The sequence below is a fragment of the Salarias fasciatus genome, chromosome 13 (genome assembly GCF_902148845.1).
Source record: "Salarias fasciatus chromosome 13, fSalaFa1.1, whole genome shotgun sequence".
NCBI classification, from domain to species: Eukaryota; Metazoa; Chordata; class Actinopteri; order Blenniiformes; family Blenniidae; genus Salarias; species Salarias fasciatus.
Window position 1 is genome coordinate 22,148,040 of NC_043757.1, and position 27,489 is coordinate 22,175,528.

General features: G+C 41.7%; 1 protein-coding gene across 3 annotated transcripts in view; it reads left to right on the plus strand.

Annotated features, from left to right (window-relative positions):
• The window catches only part of ccser2a (coiled-coil serine-rich protein 2a), a 48,268-nt gene that overhangs the window by 11,601 nt on the left and 9,178 nt on the right, over positions 1 to 27,489 (plus strand). For all 3 annotated transcript variants that reach the window (XM_030106061.1, XM_030106059.1, XM_030106060.1), the window contains exons 2-9: positions 1,905 to 3,382; positions 3,470 to 3,669; positions 14,079 to 14,172; positions 16,874 to 16,982; positions 18,134 to 18,314; positions 19,918 to 19,983; positions 20,138 to 20,260; positions 23,369 to 23,515. In XM_030106061.1, coding sequence (XP_029961921.1) covers positions 1,948 to 3,382; positions 3,470 to 3,669; positions 14,079 to 14,172; positions 16,874 to 16,982; positions 18,134 to 18,314; positions 19,918 to 19,983; positions 20,138 to 20,260; positions 23,369 to 23,515 — 2,355 coding nt within the window. In that variant the 5' untranslated portion in view covers positions 1,905 to 1,947. The remainder of the gene's footprint in view (positions 1 to 1,904; positions 3,383 to 3,469; positions 3,670 to 14,078; positions 14,173 to 16,873; positions 16,983 to 18,133; positions 18,315 to 19,917; positions 19,984 to 20,137; positions 20,261 to 23,368; positions 23,516 to 27,489) is intronic.

Sequence of the window (27,489 nt, forward strand, 5' to 3'; positions counted from 1 at the left end):
ATCACACACATAACGGAGGTCATTCACTGCGAGTTTTGGACGGTGACATGAAAGTGAAAGAAGCTAGGTCAAATAAAGCAGCGGTGCAGCTGACGGATATCGGTCAGTGACCCACGTGAGTCAACATGCTGCTCCAGTGTGTGTAACTATGTAATAGTAATCTGTCACTTTGGTTATGAATGAAATCCGAAAGGGTCTGGGGCCACCGACAGTAGTGAAAACTCCTTGTGTAATTGCTTCCCATTAGACACGGAGAGACACACAGTGACTCCCTCCTCCCCAGGGCAAAGAGGCTTTTCAGGCCCTGCCTGTGCACGCTGACCTCGTTTTGAGTCTGTAAGTGTGTGTTTTTGTGTTTTAAGCCCATGTGTGTTTATGAAAGAGATTAGGACGGTGGCATGGCCAGACAGTTGTGTGGCAGTGGTGAGCAATTCTGTTTCAATGTAGACACGTGTGTGTGTGTGTGTGTGTGTGTGTGTGTGTGTGTGTGTGTGTGTGTGTGTGTGTGTGTGTGTGTGGGAATGTGGGGCAATTGTAGTAGTCGGTTTTGTTTTGTTTTTCTCTCTCAGTATAAGAGACCCACATTATAGCGCATGATAACAATATCTGTATTGTTAATTTTCAACACAATTCAATGATGCAACTGTTTTTTTTTTTTGTTTTGTACAAGAATGAATTTATTTATAAATAATGTTCTTTGCAGTAGGTTTCTATTGGGACAAGTGGACAATTTCCAGTGCAAAGGTTCTGTAATTGCTTTGCCTCCCTAAGCAGATGGGTTTTCTGCTCACCTCGCTAGCCATCTGGATATCAGCAACTTTTCAATTCATAATATTCTAACGGTAGCCAGATGGATGAAACATGCAGGTGCCCCACTAACACATGTACGCTTGTCACATGGTTGATTGGAATTGAATAAATCTAACAATGACTGAGGGTAAACAGCAGTGTGTTCTCCCTCCATTGGCTTTACATGCTGTACGTCCCCCATTCACTGATCACACAGCGCTGGCCACTTTCCCAGCTCTGGTTTTCCTTTGTCTCCCAGGCCCTGTCTATCTGTGTGCCCACGTTTATCGTTGGCGAGGTCTGTTGGCACCGAGTCCTCTGAAATCTGTGCCAGCAACAGGTCATGTCATGCATGGAACGCTTTAATAATAAAGGCTTATTGTTAACTGACTTTTCCTAAAATGTATTTCATGCTTTATTGTAAGTCTTTGTAACTTTAGGTACAAGAGTTTCCTTGCTAAAAAATAATTGAGAAATAGCATGTGGTTGTGATTGTTTTCACTTGTTTGTAGTTCTAATTACTCCTAATTGGGATTGACAAATGGGCATCGTGTGTGATTAAACTCGCTTCTATTAGGAACAAGAAGGAAGTGTGGACTTTATAATTTAGCGTTTATGTCTCTCATGTGACCACATTAAAGGATCAAGGAAATCTTGCCGTGACAAAGGCCCAAGTCATACTGTGAAAGCTTTGAGCCCGCCAGATTAATCCTTACTGCTGCACAGGGTCACCAGTGTTTGAGGAGACAGACGTGCAACTGCTGCAGCAGGAGGACAGGACTATCCGGTTTTATTACCGTTATTCTTTTTGATTGCAGATAATTACAGTGCCATTCTTGAGGGGAACATGTGTTCACATGTTTGTGATTTTTAAACATTTAGACTTCCCCTGGCCTAATGAATTTCTGGTGTGCTCATGTTGCAAGCTGTTACACTGTATTACACCATACTAATCACTGAAAATGAAAGAAAGTGAATTGCTTGGGTTTATGCTCTTAATAAGTTCCACATTGTTTTTCTTTGTTGAAATTACAGAATTTTCAAAAACATGCTTGTCAATGCCCTCATTTGAATCTGATATTTAATTATGTCTATGTTTTCTGTTCTTTCCCCAGTTGTGAATAATTCCATGCTCCTCCATGCCTTTGTCGGCATCTAATGGAAGAAAAAGCACCTATCAAGTCTGCCATGGTGTCAAGACTGCCTAAATTTGGTGGACGCTCCACAAGTAGTGGCACTAGCCCCCTGACCAACGGATCCTCACAGTCAGCCGCTCCTTCACAGGATGGTAAAACCACGCCTCCAGGAACACGGCCAAATGGCGTTCTCCGGGCTTCTCCCTTCTCCCTGAAGTGGAAGAGAGATGCGGGAGTGACTCCATCCAGCCCCACAACTCCAACCAGTCCTGTAGATGGAAGTGAAGACAAGGTCCAGACACTTCCCTCGCTAACAAAGGAGGTGAAAAATGGCTCTCCAGGAACGCCTAAAATGCGTAGGTCAGGCCCTTTGGCGGTGGCTGTCTCCAGCCCCAAAGCCATTCCCAAGCAGTCTTTAAAAATGAGTCCCAAAGCAGGGACCAAACTTGGCCAAAGCCCACTAAATGGAGGGTCTAAAATGAGCCCCAATGGCTCGATTCTGTCGATCCGAACAGCATCAGAGTCCCGCCTTACACGTCCCAAGTTAAGCTCCATTTCTCCCAGGAGCAGTTCGCAGGACAGTCTGTCTCAGTCCAGTGAGAGCCTGAAGATGTTAGCCCTGGACAACATGGTTCGTTCAAACAGCTTCACCCATTTCAAACAAATTCCTTCGCCCACCAATGAGCCCATGACGCGGTCTTTCTCCTTTAATCGGGCGGTGGAGCTCGCCAAGCCTTTAGCCAACACTCAGCTTCAGGCTCCTCGGAGTAGTTTCCTCAAACCCCCTCAGATGAGCAATGGGAGAATGGGTTTGGGACTGAATGGCAGCCTTGCAGGCTCAGGTAGTCTCAGTGGAGGACTTCAGCTCAGCAGAACTCCTCCAGCCAGCTCTTCGATCCCTCCTGCACCGAACACTCCTCGGGCTCTGAAGAAACCTCTTCTCCCTAATTGTGTGCTGGCCAAATCACTGGTTGGCAGTGTGGGATCATTGGGCTGCAAGCTAGCTCGACCTGGACCGACCAAGCAGCAGAAGCTCCTTTTCCCAGGTGGTATTGCCAAGGAGGATGCGAGATCCTCAGCTGCGTCTGAATGTGGAGGGCTATTAAAGACAGCAGCAGACGTTGAGACAGCCAGTGAGACTGGAAAAGCAGACCCTCACAGTGACAGTGATGGAAGCTCTGGAGGTAGAGGTGGAAAAGGAGGAGGAGGAAGTGGTACATTCAAGCCAAGCTCTAGCCAGGCGGCAGGCGAGACGCTGGAGGACATGTCCTTATCTTCGGCCTCGTCGTTGGACAGAGGCGACACCAGTGAGGAGTTCCTCGACGACTTTGACAGTGTTGGCGATGTCCTGAGTGACGGAGACCTGCCTGATAACAGGAAAACTGGCGGTGTTAACCAATTACCTTTAGAGGATTTTTTTAAAGAGACCATTGACTGGGACTGTGTGGATGTAGATGGTAAGAAAAACAAAACCTAAAATAAGCTTGGTTTATACTTAAAATTTGTGACTGTAGCTAAGTCTTGTTTATGTATTTCTCCTACAGAAAATAAAGATGAAAGCCCGATGCAGGACTCCCAGGGGCCACTGGTCCATGATGACGCCCCCCAGGTCTCATCTGTGGAACTCTCACCATCCAACAGCTCTGGAGGAACCTATATGTGGGATGAAGAGGGTCTGGAGCCCCTTGGGGGTCCTGGAACCCATCCATTGGACAGCTATGATGACTCTGAGCTGAACAGCATGGTGAGTGTTTTCATGCATTTTGACCTCAACATTTATAACAAAAAAAAAAAAAAAAAGATTCCTAAAAACAATTCCTATCTTATATTCACCTCTGAGAAGAAAATGCTGCAAATGAAATAAAGTGACCCAGTTTGAATCAATCTTCAAAATCTGTTGATGTATTAATAATAAAGACAACAAGAGCACTAGTTCATACATTTTTATTAAAAAAAAAAAAAAAAAAAAATATGAATTGTCTGCAGTGAGCAGACCTTTACAGAAGACCCGAAGATGTTGCTTCTGCCAACAAACATTCATACTCATAACACTGTTTTCTTTATGTCAGCTGTGCTCAGAAGTGTTTTTCGAAAATGAAAGTGGTGGAGAGAAGCCAAAGCCCTTCGGCCCTCCTTTACCAAGGCTAAAAACCTCAGAGAACAGTTCAAACTGCCGAAGCTTCAGCTGATTGAAAGTTGGCAGAGTATGAACTTTGTGTTGACTGAAAACTGGGTTCATTTCCAAGAATTGCTGTTTTTGAGCAGGGGAGGATTAAAAGATGCCAAGGTTATGAGGTTTGAGATATGAGCAGCTCGAGTCAAACATGTACTGCTGAACACACGCCGATAGTACACGTAAAGGTGCTCGATATGCTTCATGTTCAATTGAAAAGCCAAAATGTTTATACTTCTGCTGAAAAACCGTACAATGCTATATAAATATAGAATGTGTCTTGTGTCAAGATGTCATTGTGGATATAAAAGAGCTTTGTCTGAGTTTTGTCATATCCAGTTCTTGTGATCTTGACAATGCTGCTACACTTGTAGGCTTCAGGCGACCCTCAGTCTATTAATCAGCGCCACTTTCAAGTAATTCCTCCTTTTGTGATTAGTGTTTGAACAAGAAGAACAAAAGCTGTACAAAAAGAAACATTGTCTGCTTTTTTTCCCAGCCTGGTCTCAGTGTCAGTGCGATGCCAAGGCCTCTTTCTCTCCTCTAAAGGAATGCTGGCCTGCCCACCAACTGCGCTAATAGTATCACTGTCCTTGCTTTGGTAGTGTATTCACCAGGGCACCTGATTTCAGGAATGCATAAAGAGCTTAGAATAAGCTGGATTAGAAATCATATCATAAGATGTGTGTGTTTACTGCTTTCATTGTGTGTTGTTGATGCAGGTTTTGAGACATTGAGGATGCAATGTGTTTATCATGCAGTAATGAATTTGTTGCAAATACTAAAGCAGAACATTAAGAGTACAGCGTGTTAGTATTTGTTCAGTGCAGTGATCTGTTCTAGCATGTGTGCTTTAGGCATGTGCATCTCATTAGGAGACATTCAGTATGTCTCAGTGTGTGTGTGTGTGCGCGAACGCTGTGTCTGTATAGTGGATTAACGCCGGTCATGTGGGGGATTTACCTGAGGTTTTGAAAAAATATACAGTACATACTGTCAAATAACTGCTTTTATATTTTGCCAGCATGTCACCTTCTCAAACGTAGGTTTGTTTACATCATTTACATAAAATTTTATTAAAATAAATGCATGTGTTAAATATTGATGAAAACCTCTTAAACAGCCCTTGAACAAGAAATGTGTGGAGTGTGTGACGAGTGCACAGGAAGAACATCTAAACTCCACACAGAGAGGCCACATTCTACCCCATGACCTTCTTGATACTCCATGGAAATCTAGAGTAAATAATTGTAGAAAACTCTATATTTAGTGTTAGTCTGATGAAAGCATGAATGCATCTTGTTGTGTATCAAATGTTGGCGGCTCCTGGTTGAAGCCAGATTATATGTGAAGTTTGCATGTTCTCTCTGTGCCAGTGTAATATGACACCATCCCACAATGCAAGAACATGTTTGTTGTGTAATTGGTTGGTCCAGATTGCCTCTGTGTGTCAGAAGAGGTTATTCCTCGTGTGCACTTTCATGTTCCCCCTTGATTGGTGCACTGAAGCTCAGCAGTGTGAAAAACTGATGGAAGTATTTAACGCAGTGACATATCTGGTTAGAAAAAAGGGAATCAGACTCAGCCCCTCTGTTTTTGCCCTGTGGCCTCCACTAAATCTCCAAAGCAGCTCTCTCTTGGACTGCAGAGTAAAAGGGAAAGGACAGAGCTAAAAAGGGGAGAAGGTTAGAGACTCAGTGGCTGATTGCTGATGTGTGAAGATTAGCTCCATGGGGAATCTGCCTTTGAGATATTTAACCGAGCTATTTGATTAGAGGAAATGAGCCCACTTACTGTAATTGGACACACTGAGCTCCCTCTCTCCCACTCTTTTTTCTGCTGTTTCCTCTCCATCTGTTTGTCTCTCACTACTAATTCTTCTCTCCTTCTTTCCGAGTTCCCCGTAATGCCGCACAAGAAAACCACAGATCTAATCCTGTCACAAAGCAGTGTCCGTTTCCAAAACGATTAGTTGTTCTTGGAGAATCATCGTACATAATCTGTGTGGCTTATAGCAACATCAAACATTGTGTACGACAGTTTGCTTGAAAACAGTCGTCATTTGCAGCAGGACTTTGTTAGAAAAGCTTTTATCTTGGTTTTGCCTCATAAAGTAAAGCAGCTCTCTGGTAAGTCAAGGTAATTAAACTCAGCCTTAATGACAGATAAAAAATTCAGTCATAGTTTCTTAAGAAACAGCTGTTTATTTTTTTGCTGTTCGGCTCTCATCAGGTTTAGGTTTAGCGCTGCAGTAACAGCCTCAGTCCACTTGGTGGCACTGTGCATCCTTCACACAATGCAATGTGGGTGCGCTTGCAACACCCACCTGCTTGTGTGTGCCAGTATTTTTCTGGCTATATGTGGCTCTCGCTGCATTCATATGCTTGTGTGCAGAATCAGGGAGTGGGCTACCTGAGCTCATAATGACATTCCCATGATGCAGCGTGCAGCTCAGTACAGTACCAGCTTTAGAAAACTGGCATGGTGAAATGGAAGGCCACTTCTCACAGACATTTATTTCGCTTTTTTCCTGGCCCCAGCTCAATGTAGCATATAGAGCAACAGCCTCAGTCGACCCTGGGACGATTTTTATTTTTTGAGTATTTTTTTTTTTTTTAGATTTTCTCACAAACAATCATGAATGCAGTAGACGGCGCAACGATCGGAGCTGAAATAGAAGGCATTCATGCTGAGAGATGATTTTCGCTATTTACATGACGCTGGACACAATAGTAGCAACACCTGTGCAGCGTAATATCTCCCCAATACTTTAAACCTCTGTGAAGCTCAAAATATTCTTTGTTGCAGCTGTGTCAAGATGAGAAATGCCTCGCTCGGCTTTTGTTTTTGTTTTACCACTCGTCTTATTTATCTCTTGTCTTTGCCTCTCCGCGCAAGAACTCAACACAGACCTGATGTAAGTTATATAGATACGCCGAACAACAAAACAAAAACAAAGCCCTCATATATGCCGAGTTACATTTCATATCAGTTATTAACGCGTTAACCTTTGCAGATGTGTCTTGCACGGCAGAGTTATTAGACTGTATATTCATTATAATTTACTGAGATGTGATTTGGTTTAATTCATATTTGCATGAACTTTGCGGTCACATTTAAATGAATAAGTAAATTAGTCCATTTGTTTGTCTGAAGTTCAGCTGATTCCATTAACCATGAGCCTTGGAATTTATTTCATCTGATAGAAAAAAAACCAGCTTTTCTCTCACTCGAGATTGCAGCCAAATACTTCTTCACAGGGCACAAAGTCGCCGACAAAAAATGCCTTAGCTGTTTGCCTTTTTGCCTCTTATAATTTGTACATTTGCAGTCCTTCCTCTATTGGGTATGCTCATGTTTGCAGTCCTGTTCATTTCTCTTTTTTATTATTTTCTTTCTCTTTTAAAGATTCTCTCACCTCCTTTCTCTCCCTAGTTTGTCTTCATGTTTTTAGAGGAAACTCTTGGCGGTTCTGTAATCCTCCGGTTTTTCCCTTTGCTTCCTCGAAGCAGTGGAGTTACCTCTCTCTTATCCCTGATTTGTTTATTTTGCCTCTAATTTGAGGTCTTTTACTTTTGTTGAGAGAGGTCAATTCATTAGTGTTTAAATAGGTGAGGTGCTTAAGCCTTTTGTCTGCAGAGTGAACAGCCATTTATGGTTTGCTTCTGCGTCTGTGAGGCTTACAGCTCATCGGCCTGTTTGTTTTGACTTTAAATTGACAGCAGGAGCCCTTCAAGTGAACACTTCGCTGTTTATTGTCCTTTTGTGTATTTCTTAGGAGACCTCTGAACACTTAACATACATTTCTGCTTATGATTATAGTCATCTGAGCCATTTCCAAATTACTTTCTGTGCTTTTCCTTATCATCAGCGGCTCTATAAGTTTCTGAGCACAAGTGTGACCCATCACTTTGTAAAATAAATACATAAATAAATAAAATAAATCTCCCATATGAATTCGTTCATTAGTATTAAGCTCAAAACTGTCACATCAAACTCCTCACAGAAACGCTGCAAAGCTCAACCTACTCTTGATCCAGAAAGATGAATCTACAAAAAGACATTTTGCTTGATTTTTTTGTTGTGTCACACAGTAATATAAGATTTTCCCTTATGGCAAGCAGTCTGAGTTTATCACAAAATTGACCGAAGCGTTATTTTGATATTTTGATCGTGCAGCCTCACAGTTCCTAAAAGTTTATTAGAGTTTGACAGCGTTTCCACGTAATTAATCAGGGAAGAGAGACGTTTAAAATGACTCATTCACATATTCAAGTCAAGTTTTTTATATTCACGTCTTATCTTTTCAGCTTTATTTCAGATTTGCTTTTCAGAATGAAAAAGCCGTCACTATATTTTATTTCTCTGCAATCTAAATGACACTCAGAACTGGCTGATTTTGAATAATAGATTATTTTATAAATATAAGATATTTTCAGTTTCATCGTCATGTTTTTTTAATACTGAGGCATGAGGGAAATAAACAGGTTGTGAAGTGGTTAGCAGTCGTCACCTCAGAGCACAGATGTCCCTGTTGTGAGTGGGGAGACTTTCTGTGTGGAGTTTGCATGGATTCCTTATGCATGTGCAGCTCTTTTTTTTTTTTAATAGGTCGTCTGGTTTCTTCCCACAGTCCAAAAACATGTATTTAAGGTTCAGTAATGTTCCTCTTTTTAAGGTGCAGGATTCCAGCAGCTTAATACTCGAATCTTCTTTTCGAGATTGTTCACAGGATGCCCGGGATCTTTTTATTTAGTTTTCACTATTATATTATTCAGGACCTGGCCTCTTTCTGCTGCTAAGACATGGATCATTTACATTTTACAATCACGCCTGCTCTTCATGCAGTTTCTCTGCGTGCAAGAAGAACATTAGAAAAAACAGCAATGGAGTGATCAGAATATTTCCAACTTGATATTTTCGGATATTTTTCTTGACCTGTTCATTGATTTTGAGAGATTTTTTCTTTCTTTCTCTGATGGTTGCTCCTGAGACTCTTAACCTCTCGAAAATGTTTCCATCCAACCTCATGCCTTCAGTTAGCCTAATTGGTTTGACATTTTGGTCGTTTTCTTTTCTTCACACTTTTGTTTTGAGAGGCGCTCCCTTAGAGGCGCTCCCCTAAAAACAAACAAACAAAAAACTTTATTCTGTATGTTATCATCTTTTAGCAACTACATGCATACAAACCATAAGATTCTTTCGATCCATTCTTTCACTAATATCTGAAGAAATAGTCTGCATGGCTTGATTTCATACACCTGTGGCCATGGAGGAGATTAAAACTCCTGGATTCAATGATTTAGATAGCTGAGCAAGTACTTCTGGCAATATAGTGCACGTTCTGTTGTAAATTTGTTAAATATTTGACTATTCTGTATCAATAATATTCCAACTTTCTTGGAATCGGGGTGTTGCAGATACCTAACAAAAATTTGGCAGCAGTTCATTTTTTTTTTTTCCAATGAGTTTTGAGTTTGAATGGCTGAAAGAAGGAAACGACAAGAAACAGAGTAAAGATGATAAATTTAAAACTGAATTTTTAAACGGTCTTCCAAAGCTACAGGCTTCCCACTAAAAATTCCATCCATGCACAGCGAATCCATAAAAGTGGCGACTCAGGTGAGTTTTTATAACGTCTCTTTATATGCAGATACAGTTTATACGTTAAGGCACGTACAACTCATTGCTTTTGAGTCAGCAGTGTCGGCGTCGCGAGCGCCTAATGAAATAGCAAATAGATAATTCTCGGGAAAAAAATAACATACCGCTGATTCAAGGATTCTCTAACTTTATTTCACTCGTTTCCGCTGCTGCCATCACCCATTAAACAATTTCACCGTGCACATTCCTCTTCCGCAGCGCCTGCTTTCTGCCTCTGAATGTTTGCCTGTGCGTAGCACAATACAACAGGAATAAACCGCAGACATTTACATAAAGCGCAATGCTATTTTTAGCAAAACCCTCACTTCCTTGACAAATGTGAAAAACCCAAATCTAAAATATTCGTGCCTGCCGCAACAATCACATTTGTAAGTTTATTTTCATAATATTCAGTTCAATTAACTCTGACTGATTAATTGGAACTCATTTGAGTTTCTTCTAAACATTATGAAAGGACATTTGCGGCACCTTCCTGATGATTCATTTAAAACTCGGTAAGACCAAGAAGGCTCGGAGTGGGCGTACCAGATGGAGACTGTCCTACATTTCACACATCCTACAGTTTATCCTGAGTGGACTCACCTCAGTTGAGAAGCTGCGAATGAGATGGACGAGTGGATCACAGTGGCTCGTGGATGATCAGAGTAGAGGACATTTCCTCCATCAAAACCACCAGCGAGTCCCAAGATATAGAGGAGAAGGAATTACGCTGCGACGTGGGATTGTTAATGTCACACAGGAGATCCATAGTCACTGCTCAGCATCGCCGTCTCTTTCTCACTTTCACGCATAGTAATAATGTGGCATCTAAGCTTTGGACATTTTGTATGCAGAATATCATTCGAAAAAGTATTTGGTTTTCAAAATCCAGTGATCCCTCCAGAAAATGTGTATTCAAAATGAAATCAAAGGAAGATTTCATTGGAAACAAGCAGTGACATCCTGAGTTGAAAAGAAATTCTCGTTCTGTTGGAGCTGGAAGAGAAGGCAGCAAAACATCTCTTAGCAAGTACAGTCAGCATAGAAACTTCTTCCTGGCATGTATTGATTTTAGACTCTCATCTCAAGATCAAGTTTGTGCTTCTGAAAGTTGCGCCAACTTTTTGTCTGACGGCGTGCAATGAGGCTCATTTGCATTCCACCCGTGAGAACTTGACGTTTCCAGATGAATGCAGTGGCGATGATGAAGGTTTCTGTAATGAGCTTTTGCTGAGTTGCGCGCGCCTGTTGTAAAGCCAGCCGGGTCGTTCAGGGTCAGCTGTAAAACAGAGTTTTTCACCGTGAATAATAATGCAGAGGTGGATCTGCACACATTCTCTAACATGTTGCATTCAACGTTTTGTGCGCCAACTTTTTTTTTTTCCCTTCCCCAGAGATGGACCGGCTTTATGAAGGACTTCAGCGGAAATACGCTTTTACCTTGACGTCCTCACTCTCAAATCTTCCGCGAAACAAAGCTGAATTTGTAGAGGCTCTAAGCTGTTGTCGGGAGCCAGTGTGGAACATAATTTCCTGTGGAAGCTCTCACGCAGCAACGTAAGGACAGTCAATAAAGGGGAGAGCCAGAGACAAAAACCCAGTTATGAATAGAGCAAAAACACATATTATTAAGTGATTTCATGCCAATTTTATAGAAGTGGTGCACTGCAGGGTGCAGCACTGTATTGCAATATTGAAAAAGATAAATAATGGCTGAGGCTCAGCTCCCAGTCCCTCATGTTTACATGTTGAATTGTCCTTTGCCAAGCGCTGATCCACGGTTCACTATTGTGGTTTGTTCAGTATATCAGGGGGAAATGTGTTTTATTATGTGATGGATGTAGGAAAAAACATCAAAACGAAACAAAGAAACAAGCCATAACAATGAAACACCATTACTCAAGGACATAGAACCTTGAATACTCAAAAGAAGATGCTATGACGATGTGTTTGTGGAAGAAAAGACTGGCAATTTCTAGTAGTTACCATCATTATTGTCAACGTGTGTTAAAATCATCCCTGAAATGGCTATCGTTTACTGGCTTTTGTTTTCGTGTTAAGTGAATTTTTTGGACAAATGGGATATAATTACGGGCATCACTGCTCGGAGTTTGACATAATGTATATACTGAATGTATTTAGGTGCCGTTTATGACAGTAAAAGGTGTAATATACTGTAAGGTATCAGCTGTATTTTCACAGGCAGCAGAGTTCCTTGTGATTAATATTCAGGAGTTTGCCTCACATTTTTCTTTTTTTTCTTGTGTAAGTTTCTGCACTGAGTCGTAACTTTTAAGTACCGGCTTTTGTTTTGTGTTTTGTGTACTTTTAATAGGTTCTGAACCTTTTTTTTAAAACAACACACAAGGGCACTGTGAGACAGTTAAGTTGCTGTAGTTATCTGAACCCAGGGGCAGACATAGATACCTCTATCCTGGATCTATGCATCCCAACTTCAGCGTCAGCATCTTACAATAAACCCACATCAGTACTGCTTTCTAGAGCAGTCGTGAGAAGAAAGCATCTCTTAGAAGATTAAATGATGTTTTTTTCAAATGTATCTTGATTTGTTTCATCAAATGTTTGTCTTACTTCTTGCAAGGAAGACAAATAAACTTTGTATTCAGAAGATGAGTGTCATGACGTTCGAGAAAAGAGAGCAACAGGGCGGAGGATAAAACCGCAGACAGAAATCAGAGGATGTGATAGCATAAAGGAGAGGAGACAGGTTGATTTGTACGCAGACTCTTCAAACAACAAAGATTCCTCCCACGTCTTGGCTGATAATGTCTGGAAGACTGCAGATGTATGTTTTGTTTATTCTCTTTCCTTCATTATTCCTTCCTCATTAAGTCTGAAAACACTGAGTACCAGTCACTTATTGTGCGGCACATGAGATATTCAATAATGAGTAATTTTACGCCTGTGTCTTCTAGTCAAAGCCCTGTCAATTTAGTTCCGTAAAGCACAAAATTGCCTTGAAAAATAAAGCTTTGAACTATCGATTCTTTTCTCTGCTGTTGGGTATGCTTTGAAATATTTGGTAGACAGCAAGACGGCACTCGGAGTAGCTCCATATTTTGAGGTGTGAAGTGTTTTTGCTGGGATTTCCTGACGCTCGGCTTTGCTCTTCATAATTGGGTCGCATTTCTCTAAACTCCTGTCACGGTTTCTGTATTGTAATGTATGGAATAAGAATGGTTTCTTCCTTGATCTGGAGATGAAGTGAGAGGATAAGCTGAAACATGATCTTTAAAAAAAAGCCCTAAAACAAAAAAATTAATCTTTGCTTGATGTGCATAATTTAATCATTAGGAAATAAAGATAAACACAGATGAGAGCGAATGATTTAATCCACTTTAGGGAAAATCTAACATGGCATCCTGTAAACCAGACGTTAAACACATTTTCATTCAAAATTTGTATATTTTCACAGAACCAAACAATTACCATGGATAATGACAACAACCTCAACATGAAGCTTATTTTAATGATTCCTTCTTGTGCAAAATACAGTGGAGTGTGGGGGAGGAAAAAACACAATCTTCTCCTACAGCTGTGGCATTATGCATGTTTTTATACACTTACCCGGATGGCTTTAAGGCTAATGCTAGTTTACTAGTAATGACGTAGATGTATGTCATGGTAGCATCACTGGTACCTCAGCTTGGGTCTCATTGTTGTGTTACGTCTGCTACTCTTAAGAATTGTATAAAAAAAACAACAACAACAACAATATTAGTTACACAAACTTGCAACCCTGGATGGATAATTCAGTATAGAAGATGGACCGCAAATAAGTGCACTTTTACCAAAAGAAGTAACTGTTATTCTTAGTTTATATCCTATTTGTTGCATTATTTTACTAAGGAGAGCTAACAATGGACTAAGATCACAGCAATGCCCGCAGTAATGCAACAGATAAAAGTATAGCTTATTGGAAACAAAATAAAAAGGCCATGGAAACAATGAAGGTTGATTTTTAAAAAAAATAAGAGACAAAACGATATATTATGTTTCCAATAAATTTCCAGTATCACTTACAGCAGGTTTTGTTTAACGGATCAGTCCAACAGAGATCAGATTTACAGCAAGTGGTCTCTGAGCTAAAATCAGCTCTGCATTAAACAAAGCTGTAATTATTCATGTGTGCATGCTGGTGCATTCTTCATGCTAAACTCAAGAGTAGGAGGATCCTAAGTAATGTCAATTTATTATTTAACAAGTGAATTTTTATTTTTGGCTGACTTGCGGTTATGAAAATGAACGTAATTACGAGCCGTTTTTTAGTTTCAATTGAACTGTTGTGCATTACCTGCCCTTTCTGCGACCCCCAGGATATCCTGAACAACCTGGACCCTCCGGGAAGCGGGGAGTTGGACGACGACGACCTCATGCTGGATGTTGATCTCCCAGAAGACGGCTTGCATGGTCAGCAGCCACATTACGTTCACCCACATGAACACTCGGCTCTTAATGTAATTGACGGATTTACATATGTGAGGTTATCCCGTGGTCATGATAACAAGTCTTTCAGGGTCATTGGCTGGAGGTGTTCTGTTATTTCATGTATGAGCAGATACCTCCAGCAAAGAATGATTGCAGTTGTAAATTAATGCATTATCAAGGTCTTAGCTTTCTATTTGTAGCTGTGTCCCTCCATGCCGAATATTGGCTTGAATAATTTGAATTATGCCTGGCCTTGGGTGAAAATTTTCCTCTGCAACATCCATTAAGCCGTATGAATCGCTACCTTGTTGTCTGTTATGTGCCGTTTGTCTTTTAATATTTGGTAGTTGAATAGTTACATTATGAATCCATACCTGGCACACAATTGGCTTTGAATACGAGCTATTCAGCTAACCTGGAGGAGTGTTCCGCCAGCTGCCTGTCTCTGTTTTCATGAACAGATGTGCTCAGGTTTGTCGATGGAATCAACACCACCCACAGTGCGTATACTGGATTTGTTTTCCTTCACAATAGCCATGCGGCATTTGCATGATTAGTTTACTCCTTTATCATCCCCTAACTTCTGTGTTGTTATCTGTTGTGGTGTCAGGGGTTTCTCACTTAACAGATCTAATCGAGGCCCAAGCTTATTAACCATAAAGAAAATAGCTTCTTTGTAGGTGTTGACATTAAGCCGATGACATCTGCGCCATGTGACGGCAGAATTGACAGTGTTATTAGGGGTTCTTCAGAGAGTATTGCCACATATATGACAGCAGTGGGAGGAAGAAAGGAAGGGTTCAGGTATGGGCTTGGAAATGAAATTTTACCACGGCAATCTTACAGTTGACCATATCTATATAATAGTCAAGAGAAGGCTGCTGGAATCAGCGCCAGAAAATGAAATGAAACTTGCAGATATGCATGCTTTCTTGTGCTCACACATTCATGCAGATGTTTTCACGCATTTTCCAAAATGAATGGGTCCGAGGCAACAGTGGATTCAAAATAAAATCTCATAAATTGTGGCGGTAGAATATACAGCAGGCATTGTTGTTTTAGTCTGCCTGCAAACCTTGCAACTAGGTATGCTTGGTCTGTAAACACTTGTCCTTGTTTTAAAGAGAGACCTAGAGGGAGAGGAATGTTCGCTCTGGAGGAATGTGAATAGGAATGTCGTCCTTTCCTACTCCTATTCGGGAAGCAGCAGCCATATTTATAGCTCACTCTGTCATGAGAGGCAGAGTGAAAGCAAGATGGGCTTGAGAGTCCAGTTAGACCCGGCCCACAGGGCAGGCCCTGAGACGTGGAACAGAGAGAGACACCCCGAGTCTGCCACAAAACAGGAAGAGGGACCAAAAACAAAAAGGAAGAGGCCTGGAAAAAAAGGATTGAGGAGGGTTTTGAAAGCGATCGTCCGGTCCCTTAATAGAAGAAAGGCCCTATGCCTGTCTCAGCTGGTGACTCTGAAGCTTGGATACAAAGCAGTCACCTCAGCTGCTCTGCCGCCACAGCAGTCCTCTCTGGCTCCGGCTCCAGCTCCAGTTCCCAGGGAGTTCCCAGAAAAACAAGGCTGTCAACAGAGACAGAGGCAGGCCGGGCGGGAGCCGGGTGGACTCTCTCTCTCTCTCTGGCCCTTTAACAGCTCACCAGCTGACTCAAGCGGAGGGAATTTCTCGACGCTCATCGTCTAAGTTTCTTCATGGACTTTCCCCCCCACTTGGAACATATTGTTCTACTTTTTGACTGACTTCCTGACACAAACGGAGTCATCGGTAGTTTTTCTACTTTCCTGGAACTTAACACCTCGGTATAAAGCTGAGTGCTTGCTCCTGTGCGATGCGGAGATACTCTGGGTTAAGTATTTTTACCACCGCCACTGAATTAGTTTGTGTTGGTCTTTGAATTAGCCGGTACCTTATACATTTCCTTTCCCCCGCTGTATCTGCTTTTCTCTCTCTCTCTCTCTTCTCTTTCAGTCTGAGAAGTATCTGGCATATAAATAATGAAGGGTCCTTTTGATTTCCTGGGGGTCGCGCTCTGTTAGCTGTCAATTTTGTTGCAGTCATGGTTCATTTCACAGCTATATACCATCGAGTGTTGCCAAATACTGTCCTTTTACCTCCTTGAAAATGAAATGAACTATGACTTTGTGTCTGTGTGCGATGGAGAAAATGATACGGAGAATGAGATGGATGAGATGTTGATTTTTATGCAGATGTTACCCGGCCTTTGAAATAAACTCAGTAGGAATCATTCCCACCAGGTATTCGTCGTCATGCATTATATGTGCTTCAGAACCTGGTTTTATATTGTCTACACAGACACTGTGTACAAATACAAAGGTTTAAGATATATTTCTGTGCACACACATCATTATCGCTGCTCTGCACCACCAACTATTTCTTTTACGAAGCGATGGAATTGTTGAACTTCAAATGATGTTTCTGCATGCCTCAAAATAAAGACAGACACATTTAAAGCTCTGTAATACCTCAGGAATTTTTTTGCCTGTACTTTAAATGATCATTCAGTTTTCAAATATGGATTTGTATTAAGAACGTTTCAATAACTACTTCTTAATTTTTCATAAACCTATTTGACAGTTTCTATTACTTTTGGTTGCTCACTTGCCTTCTCTTGTGTTCAGAAATAACTTACTCTCCCCAATCTTTTCATGTAGATGTTGACAGGATGTCACACATTGAGAGATCAGAACGAGGCAGTCGCCATGGGCAACGGAGAAAACACCATCGCTGGAGTGGGCCGGAGCGCCTTCACCATGATGGCAGGTCGGTCAGAGATTAACGCTGTAAAAACCTCGGTGCCTTTGACGCAAAGCGTCTGTAAAAGTTTCAGACTAAAGTACATGCTGCTTGCAGAGCAAATCCGTGCCCCTCTGGGCAAATTGATCGTGAAATGAAAAGTGATCAGGTTCACTGGTGTCACTTGTTGAAGTAATAATGGCAGGCCATCGCAAATTAACTGCAACCAGATTTCAGATCGAGAAAAGGGCAACTGTGCTCATTGTGAGGGTCACAAAAAAAAAAAAAAGAAGTCATCCCGCTGACCAGACGGACAAATTCTGGCTCAACACTTTCTAACACAAGGAAGGGAGTTGTTCCAATGATTTATTGAGAAAACGGATACAAATCTTCAAATTTAAGTTTGAGCAAGAAAACATTTGAGAATTAACTTTTGAAACATTTATGATTAATTATAATTGATTTCAGGCTCAGATGTGCTTAGAATGGCCTTCTGTTCTCCATTACCTATGAAATCAAAAGTTTAGGGTAACAAGCTTGCAGGCTGTAAAACAAACGCAAAAAAAATGTGTGTGTGTGTTTGTGTGTGTGTTCAAATGCAAAGCACTGTGCACACATACATTCACAGCCCCACACGTGAATACTTGCTTTAAATGTAAACATCATCAGAGGGTGGCGTTTCATTTTGAGCCTTTAGCCGTCGCCACTTGCAACATCGTTACGTCTTCAGAGTGGAACTGTGCACATTTTCATGCATAGACGCAATGAAACCATCCTTTGTTCTCCAACATGACTGTAGGATCAGTCAAGAATTGAAAGCACATGCTTTTGTGCACTTTCCTGTCAATTCACACAGGTGCACTGTCACATTAGGAAGAGGGGATTCGGGATTTTTCTTTCATCCTTGCATTTGCATAAATCGTTTATACCATTCACATTTTTTTAATTATTATTATTCTGTGATAAATATTTGGTCAGTTTATTTGTTTTATTGTGGCAAGAACTCTGTAAACTTTGTTTTAAAGTAAAATCCCTCACAACCGAGCATAGGGCTTTGAAAACAGACTGCCCGCTGGTCCAATGATTGCCCTTTTGCCCTGTAAAGCTGTTATCATTCAATATTTTTATCTGGCCGATTGGGCTTCTTCTCTGCCTGACTTGCTGGATTTCTTTTCCAGGTCTCACGTCTTCCAGCACTACGATGGCCTCAAAGCTTCAAGGACCGCCTCGCGGCCCACCCCGTCCGAAGGCAGGCCGCATGGCTACACACCGATTTTGGATGAACTGACCCTGGAACACATGACTCAGGACTGCAGTTTGCTGAAGAACCAGCTGCTCAGGCTGAAAATGTTACTGCAGGTCAGACCCGGTTTTACAGAAACATGAACCAACAAAAGAGTATATGTTAATATTTGTTCCAGACGGAAACATCCATGTTTGTTATTCCTCTAATACTGTTGGCATTACATTGCAAATATGTCACCCAGACTTACCATGTCACCTTTAGCAGGCTTTTCTTTTGGAGGCTATAAAGCAGCCACATACTGTTTACTGTCAGGATTTAGTGCCTGATTTCAGCTGCTGTTCTGTCTATTAAATAGAGCTTTGTATCAGTTTGCTCGGAGGTTTAGTCTGAATAATCTTCTTACGTTTGCCGGGAGTGCATTATATCACCGTGCACAGGTGTTCAGCGAGAGCTACATGAAAAATATTTTCTAACTAACCCGACTGAGCACATTTCGCTTGTTGTGGCTCAACTTTATGCCTTTTTATGTCTCGTTACATTGGCTTAATAAATCCCGACGTCTCGCCGTGCTGCTCTCCAGTAGATAGATAATGCACATAAACTAAACATTTGTTAGCAAAGGTTGATAAGCAGGTGGCTTTTGTGTAGCGTATTCATCTCAGCACTTGGTTTATTCAATACTATCTGTACCTGTGTATACAGACTGTAAAGGGACATCCATCATTTACTCTGATTACTTTCTGAGAATTCCATTTACGGGGTGAAAAAAAGGTGGGATGACTTGGATGGACAAGAGAGACATAAAATATACTGGTTATAGAAATGAGCACTTAGCTGTAAGATGCAAACATAAAAATGTAAACAAACAGAGCTCAGCCTACTCAAACAGAGATATGCACCGTGCACAAGCACTTCACTGTGCTCACACCATGAAACATAATTTTCTTGAACACTTGTCTCGATTTAGTCGGTACAGCATGAAAAGTAATATTTGCATGAGCATTTCTATCAAACGTCTCCTTCAGATGTATTCGCTGAAATTACACAACTCCATCGGCTGCATATTCATTGACTGAGCTTCAGACAGTGACTGTGCAACGTGAGGCTGTAACCCGAGTCCTAATCGATCTTCACTTCATTGGCTACTTGTTAAACACCCAGCATAACTCTATTTATATTCTAGTTTCAGACCTTTCTGATGAGAATAAATTGCAATATATTTCATACTGATGGAGTTTCCATTAAATAATGTATGTCTTTATGTGACTGTCAGATCAAATATGCAGTTTCAAGACTTGTCTGACATCTTTCATGTTTCCTTGACAGTATATTCACTCATCCAACCGTTCCTTTGTTGTGTATAGGTTAACATGAAAGATAAACCTACTTTAACATTAAGAAAAAAAAAATGCTGTACTTAAAGAGCCACACAAGTTAGGACATTTTTCTGAATTGCAGAAAATGGAGGGATTGAATGTTTAGAGACACACTCTGCCTCAGGTGTCTGACGCTGGTGGCTGACAGTTCAGGGTCAGCAGAGTGTATGTGCTAAAGAGTAAAATTATTCCACCACAGTGAGATATTGGTCTTGAGGCATGCCTAAGGCGATTGTCATTGATTCAGCTCTGTGTGTGTGTGTGTGTGTGTGTGTGTGTGTGTGTGTGTGTGTGTGCGTGTGTGTGTTGCCTCCTGCGTGTGTGTTTTCTTCGACTGTAGCTTGAGGATACCGAGTCTCCAGCAGATGTTCCTGAGGAGATTGAAGAGAGTACCACTGCTTCACAGGTAAAAACTGCGTTACCTTGGATTTACAGCGCTGACTGAGTGGATACACTGTGTATACACCATATATAAAGGTTGGTTTTCCTCCAGCTTCTCGAGGTAGCGTCTGACTGACTCCACGCTGTATATATGTGTGTGTGTGTGTGTGTGTTTTCAGGTGGATGCACTGATTAAAGAGGTCCAGGTGCTCCGAGAGGAGCTGAGGAGTCGAGACAAGACAATTGCTCAGCTCACGATTCAGTGTCAACAGCTACAGCAGCAGCATCAGAGGGAGCAGACGGTGTGTTGGTGCAAACGGCATTGATACAAGTGAAATGTTTAATAACTGGATTGCATAATACATGAGGAGGGTATATTTATCATATGAATTATTCAAGGTGGGGAATACTTTATCGTCTGGCCATTAACTCCTGATTTTGTCAGAGAAAATCTTGCTTTTTTGATCTTTTCTTTCCCACGTATTACCAAATACTGGGGTTAACTGCAGGTTGAGGTAAATACTTTAATGTGTTCCAGCTTCAGCGATGGAATTTATTTATGTGGCAAAATGCCTTTTAGGCATTTCAGCAAAGCACTAAGAGGCTGGTGTCAAATTAACACCGCTCGATGCTATTGGCAGAAACGCTGCCGTTGACAGAGAGGCTTCCTCGAAGCTGCTTAATCTGAAGAAAGCAGGTTTTCACAAAAGTGCTTTTTGAATTACAATTAGAACGACTCCTCGCCATTTCATTAAAAGAAAGGCAGCTCTTCCACAACGGGCAGACAGACATGCTTTACGGTGCCTCCTCAGACTCTCAGCAGTTGATCAGGGCTCATACCCTGTGAATGTCAGTGCCAGATGAGGAATATCAACTGAGGCCCATCTTCTGTCAGGCATTATAAGATCTGGGGGGGGGGGGGGGGGGGGGGGGGGGGGGGTGTTCTTTGAGCGTGTACAAACCGAGCTCTAACAGCCCCACTGTTCAGGCCTCTTATTGCTTTCATGTTGCTTTCCTGGCATGTAGCTTCTCGTCAGATACGGTTACCTCCTTGACTCCAGCGCTCTTCATAGATCCAAGATAGTTGAGCTTCTCCAGGCGCTGTGACTGCCTTTCATTATCTTTTATTTACACCACTTCCAGCATTATCAGATTTTGCTAACGGACACGGTGGAAATACAAAGATGGATTGATAGCAGCACACAGTGTGAGAGGGTATTGGTAGAAACACAGCCTGCCGCTCAGTCCACCAGTGGTCGGAGAAGAAACGCTGTAATGCGCTTCATTGTATGTGGGAGTTCAGTTTCTGCCGGGCATGCTTCTCGACTCCTACATACACTCCCAACGTGCTACTTCTGCCTTCCAACAACTTCCATTTTGTTTGCCTTCAGCTGGCTCCATCTTCCCTCCTAACATTCATTAGTGTATTGACTGAGCTTCCTTGTTAGCCGAACAACCATATGCCAGAGTAACATTATTCAAATCCCGGCCATGTCGAGAAATACCAAAATGTCAAAGCGGGGCCTGTCCGCCAGCCTCACTGCCACGCACCATCCATCCAATTAGAATTAGCACAGCGGGTTCTTCAGTCAGCACAATGTTGTTACACCCTCAGCACCCGAAGAGAACTAGTAGCAGCATGTTTACACATCTGTGGTGAGCTTTCATGGCTGCATCGCCTGGGAAGTCACAGGAAAATAATAGAGTGCAGCAACCAATAGTGCATTAATGGCCATAATAATACTAATAATAACTACCGGTAATATACTGATTTTGGCCCATTTAAATCATTAAACCAGTACTTTACTAACTTGGCAATAGTACAGCAAAATATTTGAGCAGATATCACAGTAAGATTTAGCCAATTTCATAAGTTTTTGAATTATGTTAATTTAAAAAAACAAACAATCCTCTCCTGAATTTCTTGAAAATAAAAGATTTATTTAGTTTTTGTGAGTTTTTCTAATCAGTAACAGGTATAGTGGCGTACATTGTAATCGTAATCATTCATTGAGGAGACACCCTGTTTCATTACATTAATGAAAAGTTATCAGGTTATTGACTTTATTGCATTTAAGAGAGCCAGTCTGATTACTTTTCTGGAGGGTCTTACAATATTGGAGCATTTGGGATATTTCTGTGACTCTGCACTGTAGAGGTTTGGGGAATATAAAATACGTCTCTCACTTTGACATCCTGGCAGTGCCTGAAAGAACAATCAAGCTAAAAACAAGCACACAAAGCAATCAGATGAAATTGGTTCTGAGTCCGTAGAGACTGCCGGCCATTGGGTTTGTATTATATCAAGAATTAGACAGTCAGAGGCGACTGGATTAATAGATGGGATTAAAGTTGATGAGGAATCAGGTAAGCAGACAAAAGGCAAAGTGTTACAGAGAAACTGCTGAGAGACACAAGTGGGCGACAGTAGACTGAACCGAACATAATGGAGTAATGAGAAAACAGTGGAGGAGCTGTGTGCAGCAGGGAGAAAGTGTATTGCAGTGTGAAACGTGTGTGTGTGTGTGTGTGTGTGTGTGTGTGTATGTGTGTGTTTACAGAGTTTAAAAGAGAGAAAAATGCAACAATGGGAGAGAGAAACGTGGAGCTATCAAAGATAGAAGACTGATTTCTGAGTCCTCCTTGACAGAATGCAGCTTCAGATGCTGCCTTCGCCGAGGCGGAGGCAGACTTCTCCTGATTATGCACCAGTCTTGTGTTTGAGCTGCATTGAAGTTTCACCAAAACCCCTCAAGTTCCGTCTGTTCCCCTGCAAACAGGCAGGAGAGACTCTGCTCTCTATTCACATGTACGAGTGGAAAGTGTGAGACGTCACGCTGAGTTCTGACTTACAAAATGATTCACTGCACATAATTAGCGGCTTTGACATTCTGTTCCAATAATGGATTGAGCTAATCGTTTGGGTTTATAAAAAGGTCAGTCAGAGTGGTTTGTCAGAACATTTTGACTGATGGAAAAAGGAAGTACTATCGGATGAACATGTGCCTAAGGTAAATGTCAGCCGGTTCAATTTGTTGCATTTTTGATGTGAAGGTAGTACTAGTCATTTCCAACCCTGGTTTGATTTAACCTACCTTCAAGGCACTGAGTCATTGCTCAGTGTGGGAAAACGTCCAGCAAATATCGAAGCTCCACAAGTTGTAGCTCTGAATTTAACTGATTGAGTTGAGTTCTCTTATTGATGCACATTCTTTCCACTTTCAGTTTTTTAGTTCTTGTTGTAGGAAATCCTTTGTTTACCTTTGTTTTTCAGAACATCCTGCTTTATGTCCCTCTCAGAAAGTTTTTTTTTTTTTTCCAAAAAGTACAAAGGTGAAAACCAACATTCAGTGATATTTTTCCCCTCTTCTTTCTCCCTTACGTTTCCTTTTCTGTTCTTGTCCCTGCAGCCTGCCCAAGGAAAGCCAGTGAGATGCCAGTGCCACCACCAGAGGGCGCCCTCCTCAATGCGACACAGTGACAGGCAGATGGACAAACGGACACTGCACCATCACGACAAGGCCACTCAGACGTACTGGAGACCGCCCAACCACGCCGTAAGTTCACACGTTGTCTTTAATTTGTCACTTCAAATGAAAAAGAAGAACAATTTAACCAGTGACCGTCAATGACCTCTCCTATGTGCATCATAAACACACAGCGGTGGTTTAAGATAAGATAAACCTTTATTAGTCACACAAGTGGGAAATTGCAGTGTCACAGCAGCACAGAGGACAATCACATGGGGGTGCTGAAGAAATAGATGCAGGTGTGAACAGTTATGTTGCATGAAGGTTAAAAATAGGGATTGCGCACAAATATTGAACAGGGAGAATCGATGACGATGATGATGTGTGGACGACTAGGAGCAGTGCTGAGTTGTCAGGATTAAAGGTTTTGTTTTTTTTTTTCATTCAAATATCAGATCACAAAAAGATGTGAGTCGAGCGATTTTCATATCTTGGAGACAACCCACGAGGATGAATGACTGCACCATGTCCTTCCCATGGACCGCGGTATATTAGGTTGTTTGTGTGCTCGTCACACCGCCCTCCTCTCCTCATATCCAGACCTCGGTGAGCAGGCTGTGGTTAATTTTGGAGTGTGGGAGAGAGGGATTTATAAAAGAGAGGAATTGCACCGGTAGTGAGAGAGATATGAGATGGATAGATACGTGCTCGATGTCTTCAGTATCATGCCACGGTAGCGCGCAGCGTGGCAGCCAAGTATCGATTCAATATCAGCAGTGCCACAGGCAGGGTGCCTAGTAAACACTCTCATAATTGACCTGCTCTGAGCTAAAAGGGTGACACACTTTTCCAGCCACAGAGGTAGACATAAGAAGCATAAGCACAGAGAAAAGAGGGCTGAACGTTGGTCTTATACAAAAAAAAAATGGCTTTGTCAATATCATCCTATCCACTGTAGATGGATCTATTTTTTTTATGTCGTACACAAGCTACAAGTAAAAAACACACACAAAAAAAAGAAAAACAAAACAAAGAACAAAATAAGCAAGCCGACAATCTGCTGCAAGCCCCCTGCTCTCCACAACAGCATATGGTTTAACAGTTTCTATGGCAACCATCAAAGCAGGGCTGGCTGTACTCGATGGGAATCATCTCCATAGTGGGAACATCTATCTGTGACCTGTAGCACCTGATGCATAATGGCGCACTCAACCACAAAAACACAGTCGGGCTGTTTTTTTGTTTTTTGTTTTTTTTTGTTTTGTTTTGTTTTGTTTTGTTTTTTACTGTCTGTGTTCTTCACTTCTTTCGCTCTTCTGTTCTCCGCTGTGTCGTTCTTTAGTCTACATTCCAGTGTCGTTGCAGAAGCAGAGAATATTTCCTGCACCTCCTTCCCCACCTTTTAGCTTTTGTTGCGATAAACCGATTTTATTTGGATGATTTATTGTGTGGGGCGTGCAGTCGCTTTTGGAGGTTAGCAGACAGTTAACTTTTTGCAGTTTTCGAGTAGCAAAAAGAAAAGAAATCAGTGTTCAAATAAGAGAGGACAAAAAGGTGTTTGTTTCTGTCTTTAATAGTTTGTGTTTAGTATTAAAACTGTGGTGTTTAGTTTAGTACTGATCTTACACCTTCTGTAAAGCTTGAGTTTATTACGAATGGTCTTTTTTTAAAAAAAAAAAAAAAAAGAAAGTACTTACCGTATTCTGTGCATATTGTTTTGTTTTTCCCCAGTCACACATTCATCCAGACTGTTGAGCAGTCCTTCTCTAACACACACATACACACTCGCAAATTCATAATCCAGTGTCATCCTTTTTGCTTGTTGTTGTTTTTTTTTCTCTCTTCATTTTTGCTCTCTGAAATGCCCTTTTCTGTTGATTTTCTCTTCCTCTGACATTTAAAGTGCTGCTGCGGAGTAGCTCTCACCCTCTGATGGTGTTTCTGAAAACTCGGCTGAACGGAGCAGCCGGGATTAATTTTGATGTCAAAAGCCACAAGTTATAATAGTGTTAATACTTTAATGTTAGCTTATCGGCGTCTCGATGGGTAAAATGTGCCCCCCTGATGCTGGGAGATCGGGAGTCCCTTGCAAGTTCCTGCCAACATGGTGAACATGGTCTTCAGTTTAACCAGTGTGACCTGTGGATATGATTATCTGAAACTTCTACTGTTTTATTTACAGCTTATTATGCATGAATATATTCTACTTTATTTGGTTCAAATGAACCAAAACGTGGGTTTGTTGCTCTAAAGGCAGCTTTAGCCCATCTCCCAACTTCTCCGCAGTCTGTAGGAAGTCTTTGGCTACGTTTTCCAACCAACTGCTTCAGGCACACGTTCCTGCGGTGTCTCATTTTAATCTGCTTCCAATCCAATTTTGTACAAAAGCATGCTGAGGGGGAAAAAAAAATCATCTTGCATTGTGAGGCCAGTTTGTGTTTGTCATCGTACAAAGTATTGGACATGTTTCTCGCAGCAAGACGCACATGTAGTGTGACATTAAAAAAAACTCCCTAAATGTCACTTGTAGGGAAATAATCGCCGCGAAAAGCTCCCCCGGAGCAATCGCGGCAGCGGCGCTGTTTTCTCTGCCTCCTCTTTCCTGTTGTAGCAAATAAAACACGAGCAGTATGAGTTTAGTCATTTCAGATGTATGTAGCACAATTGAGAGCCGCGGAGCTTTGTGTTTGTCTGTTTGCGGTTTTTGTTTTGTATGCGTGCGACGGAGAGACCCCGATTGTCCAAGCTTATTTATGTGTGTGTGTGTGTGTGTGTGTGTGTGTGTGTGTGTGTGTGTGTGTGAGTGGGATGAGCCACATGCATCTCCTATGCTCAAGTGCCGGGCACGCTCGGTGTGACTGAACAATGAGTTCAGCCGACTGAGGACCGGGGAGCCGACCTTGTTAATAACCCAGATAAACAAACGTGCAGATGAACAGCAGCAGTGGAACAATGGCAACACAATAGGCCGTGTTTCATCAGTGGAAGACAGAGAGGATAATTGCAGCTATCCTCCTACTCCCTCTCTCTTTACCGTTCTCTTTTCTCACACCTCCTTTTATGTGCTTTTTATCATCCCTGCTCTCTCTGTTACCCTCAGTCTTTCCGTCCTGCTTCACTGATTTTTTTTTTTTTTTTTTTTTTTTTACACCTTTACACTCGTCATTTTCTGTCTGTCAATCATTCCTTGACATCAGTACCGCTCTGGACTCTGCCACCCCGGTTGTAATTAGATCAATTTGCCGTCACTGAAAGACAGAAGACAGAGGAGCGGGTTAGTGATCAGCGTTCAAGCTGGAGGTTGAAAGTTTTCCCCTCGCAGATCCCGACGTTATCTCTCCGCCTCCATCCGCTCCCGTCCATCACAGACACACCACACCGCAAATGCACACTCGCTGCTACACACCCGTGTGGCGGAGTAATCTTGGACAGGTGAGGATTTAATTGCCAGAGGCAGTGATGTGAGACATAGTGGTCAGACCTGAGGTATTAGCGGGAGCCGGCTCCGCGGGGCTCTTTGCAGTGGATTATGGGATCGGAGGGGACTGAAGGCGTTTCATGAGCGTCACAATGTCTTCTAAACGCTGTTGTTATTTAATGAAAGGGTTGTTGGATCACAAAGAATAACTTTTACTTGACTTTTAAATGCTTGTCCTACTTTGCCAAGTTCCACCATCTGCTTTCGGGACTCCACACTGAAGAAGTAGATTAACAAATCCTGGGAGTACGTTTCAGAGCGAGATGGGCCTCTAGTGAAAAGACTGCCATCACCAGTGTTGATATGGAAGTTATTTCTGTTTTGGATAGACACTATTGTCACAGAATGATCTGTGACTGCTCCGTCCCTTCAGTTCTCTGTGTATTCTCAGTAAAATGAATGGAACAATACAATTGCATTAATCTTTCGAGCCCTTATTCACCATATCTTACATTTACTTTTAGATTTTCAACTACAATAGTTTTTCTTTTGTTCTACATGTACATGAAAACAATCATCACAATGAAACTAGGTTAAAAACACATCTTTAAACCTTTTGCACATTGTTATCTAGTGATTTGTC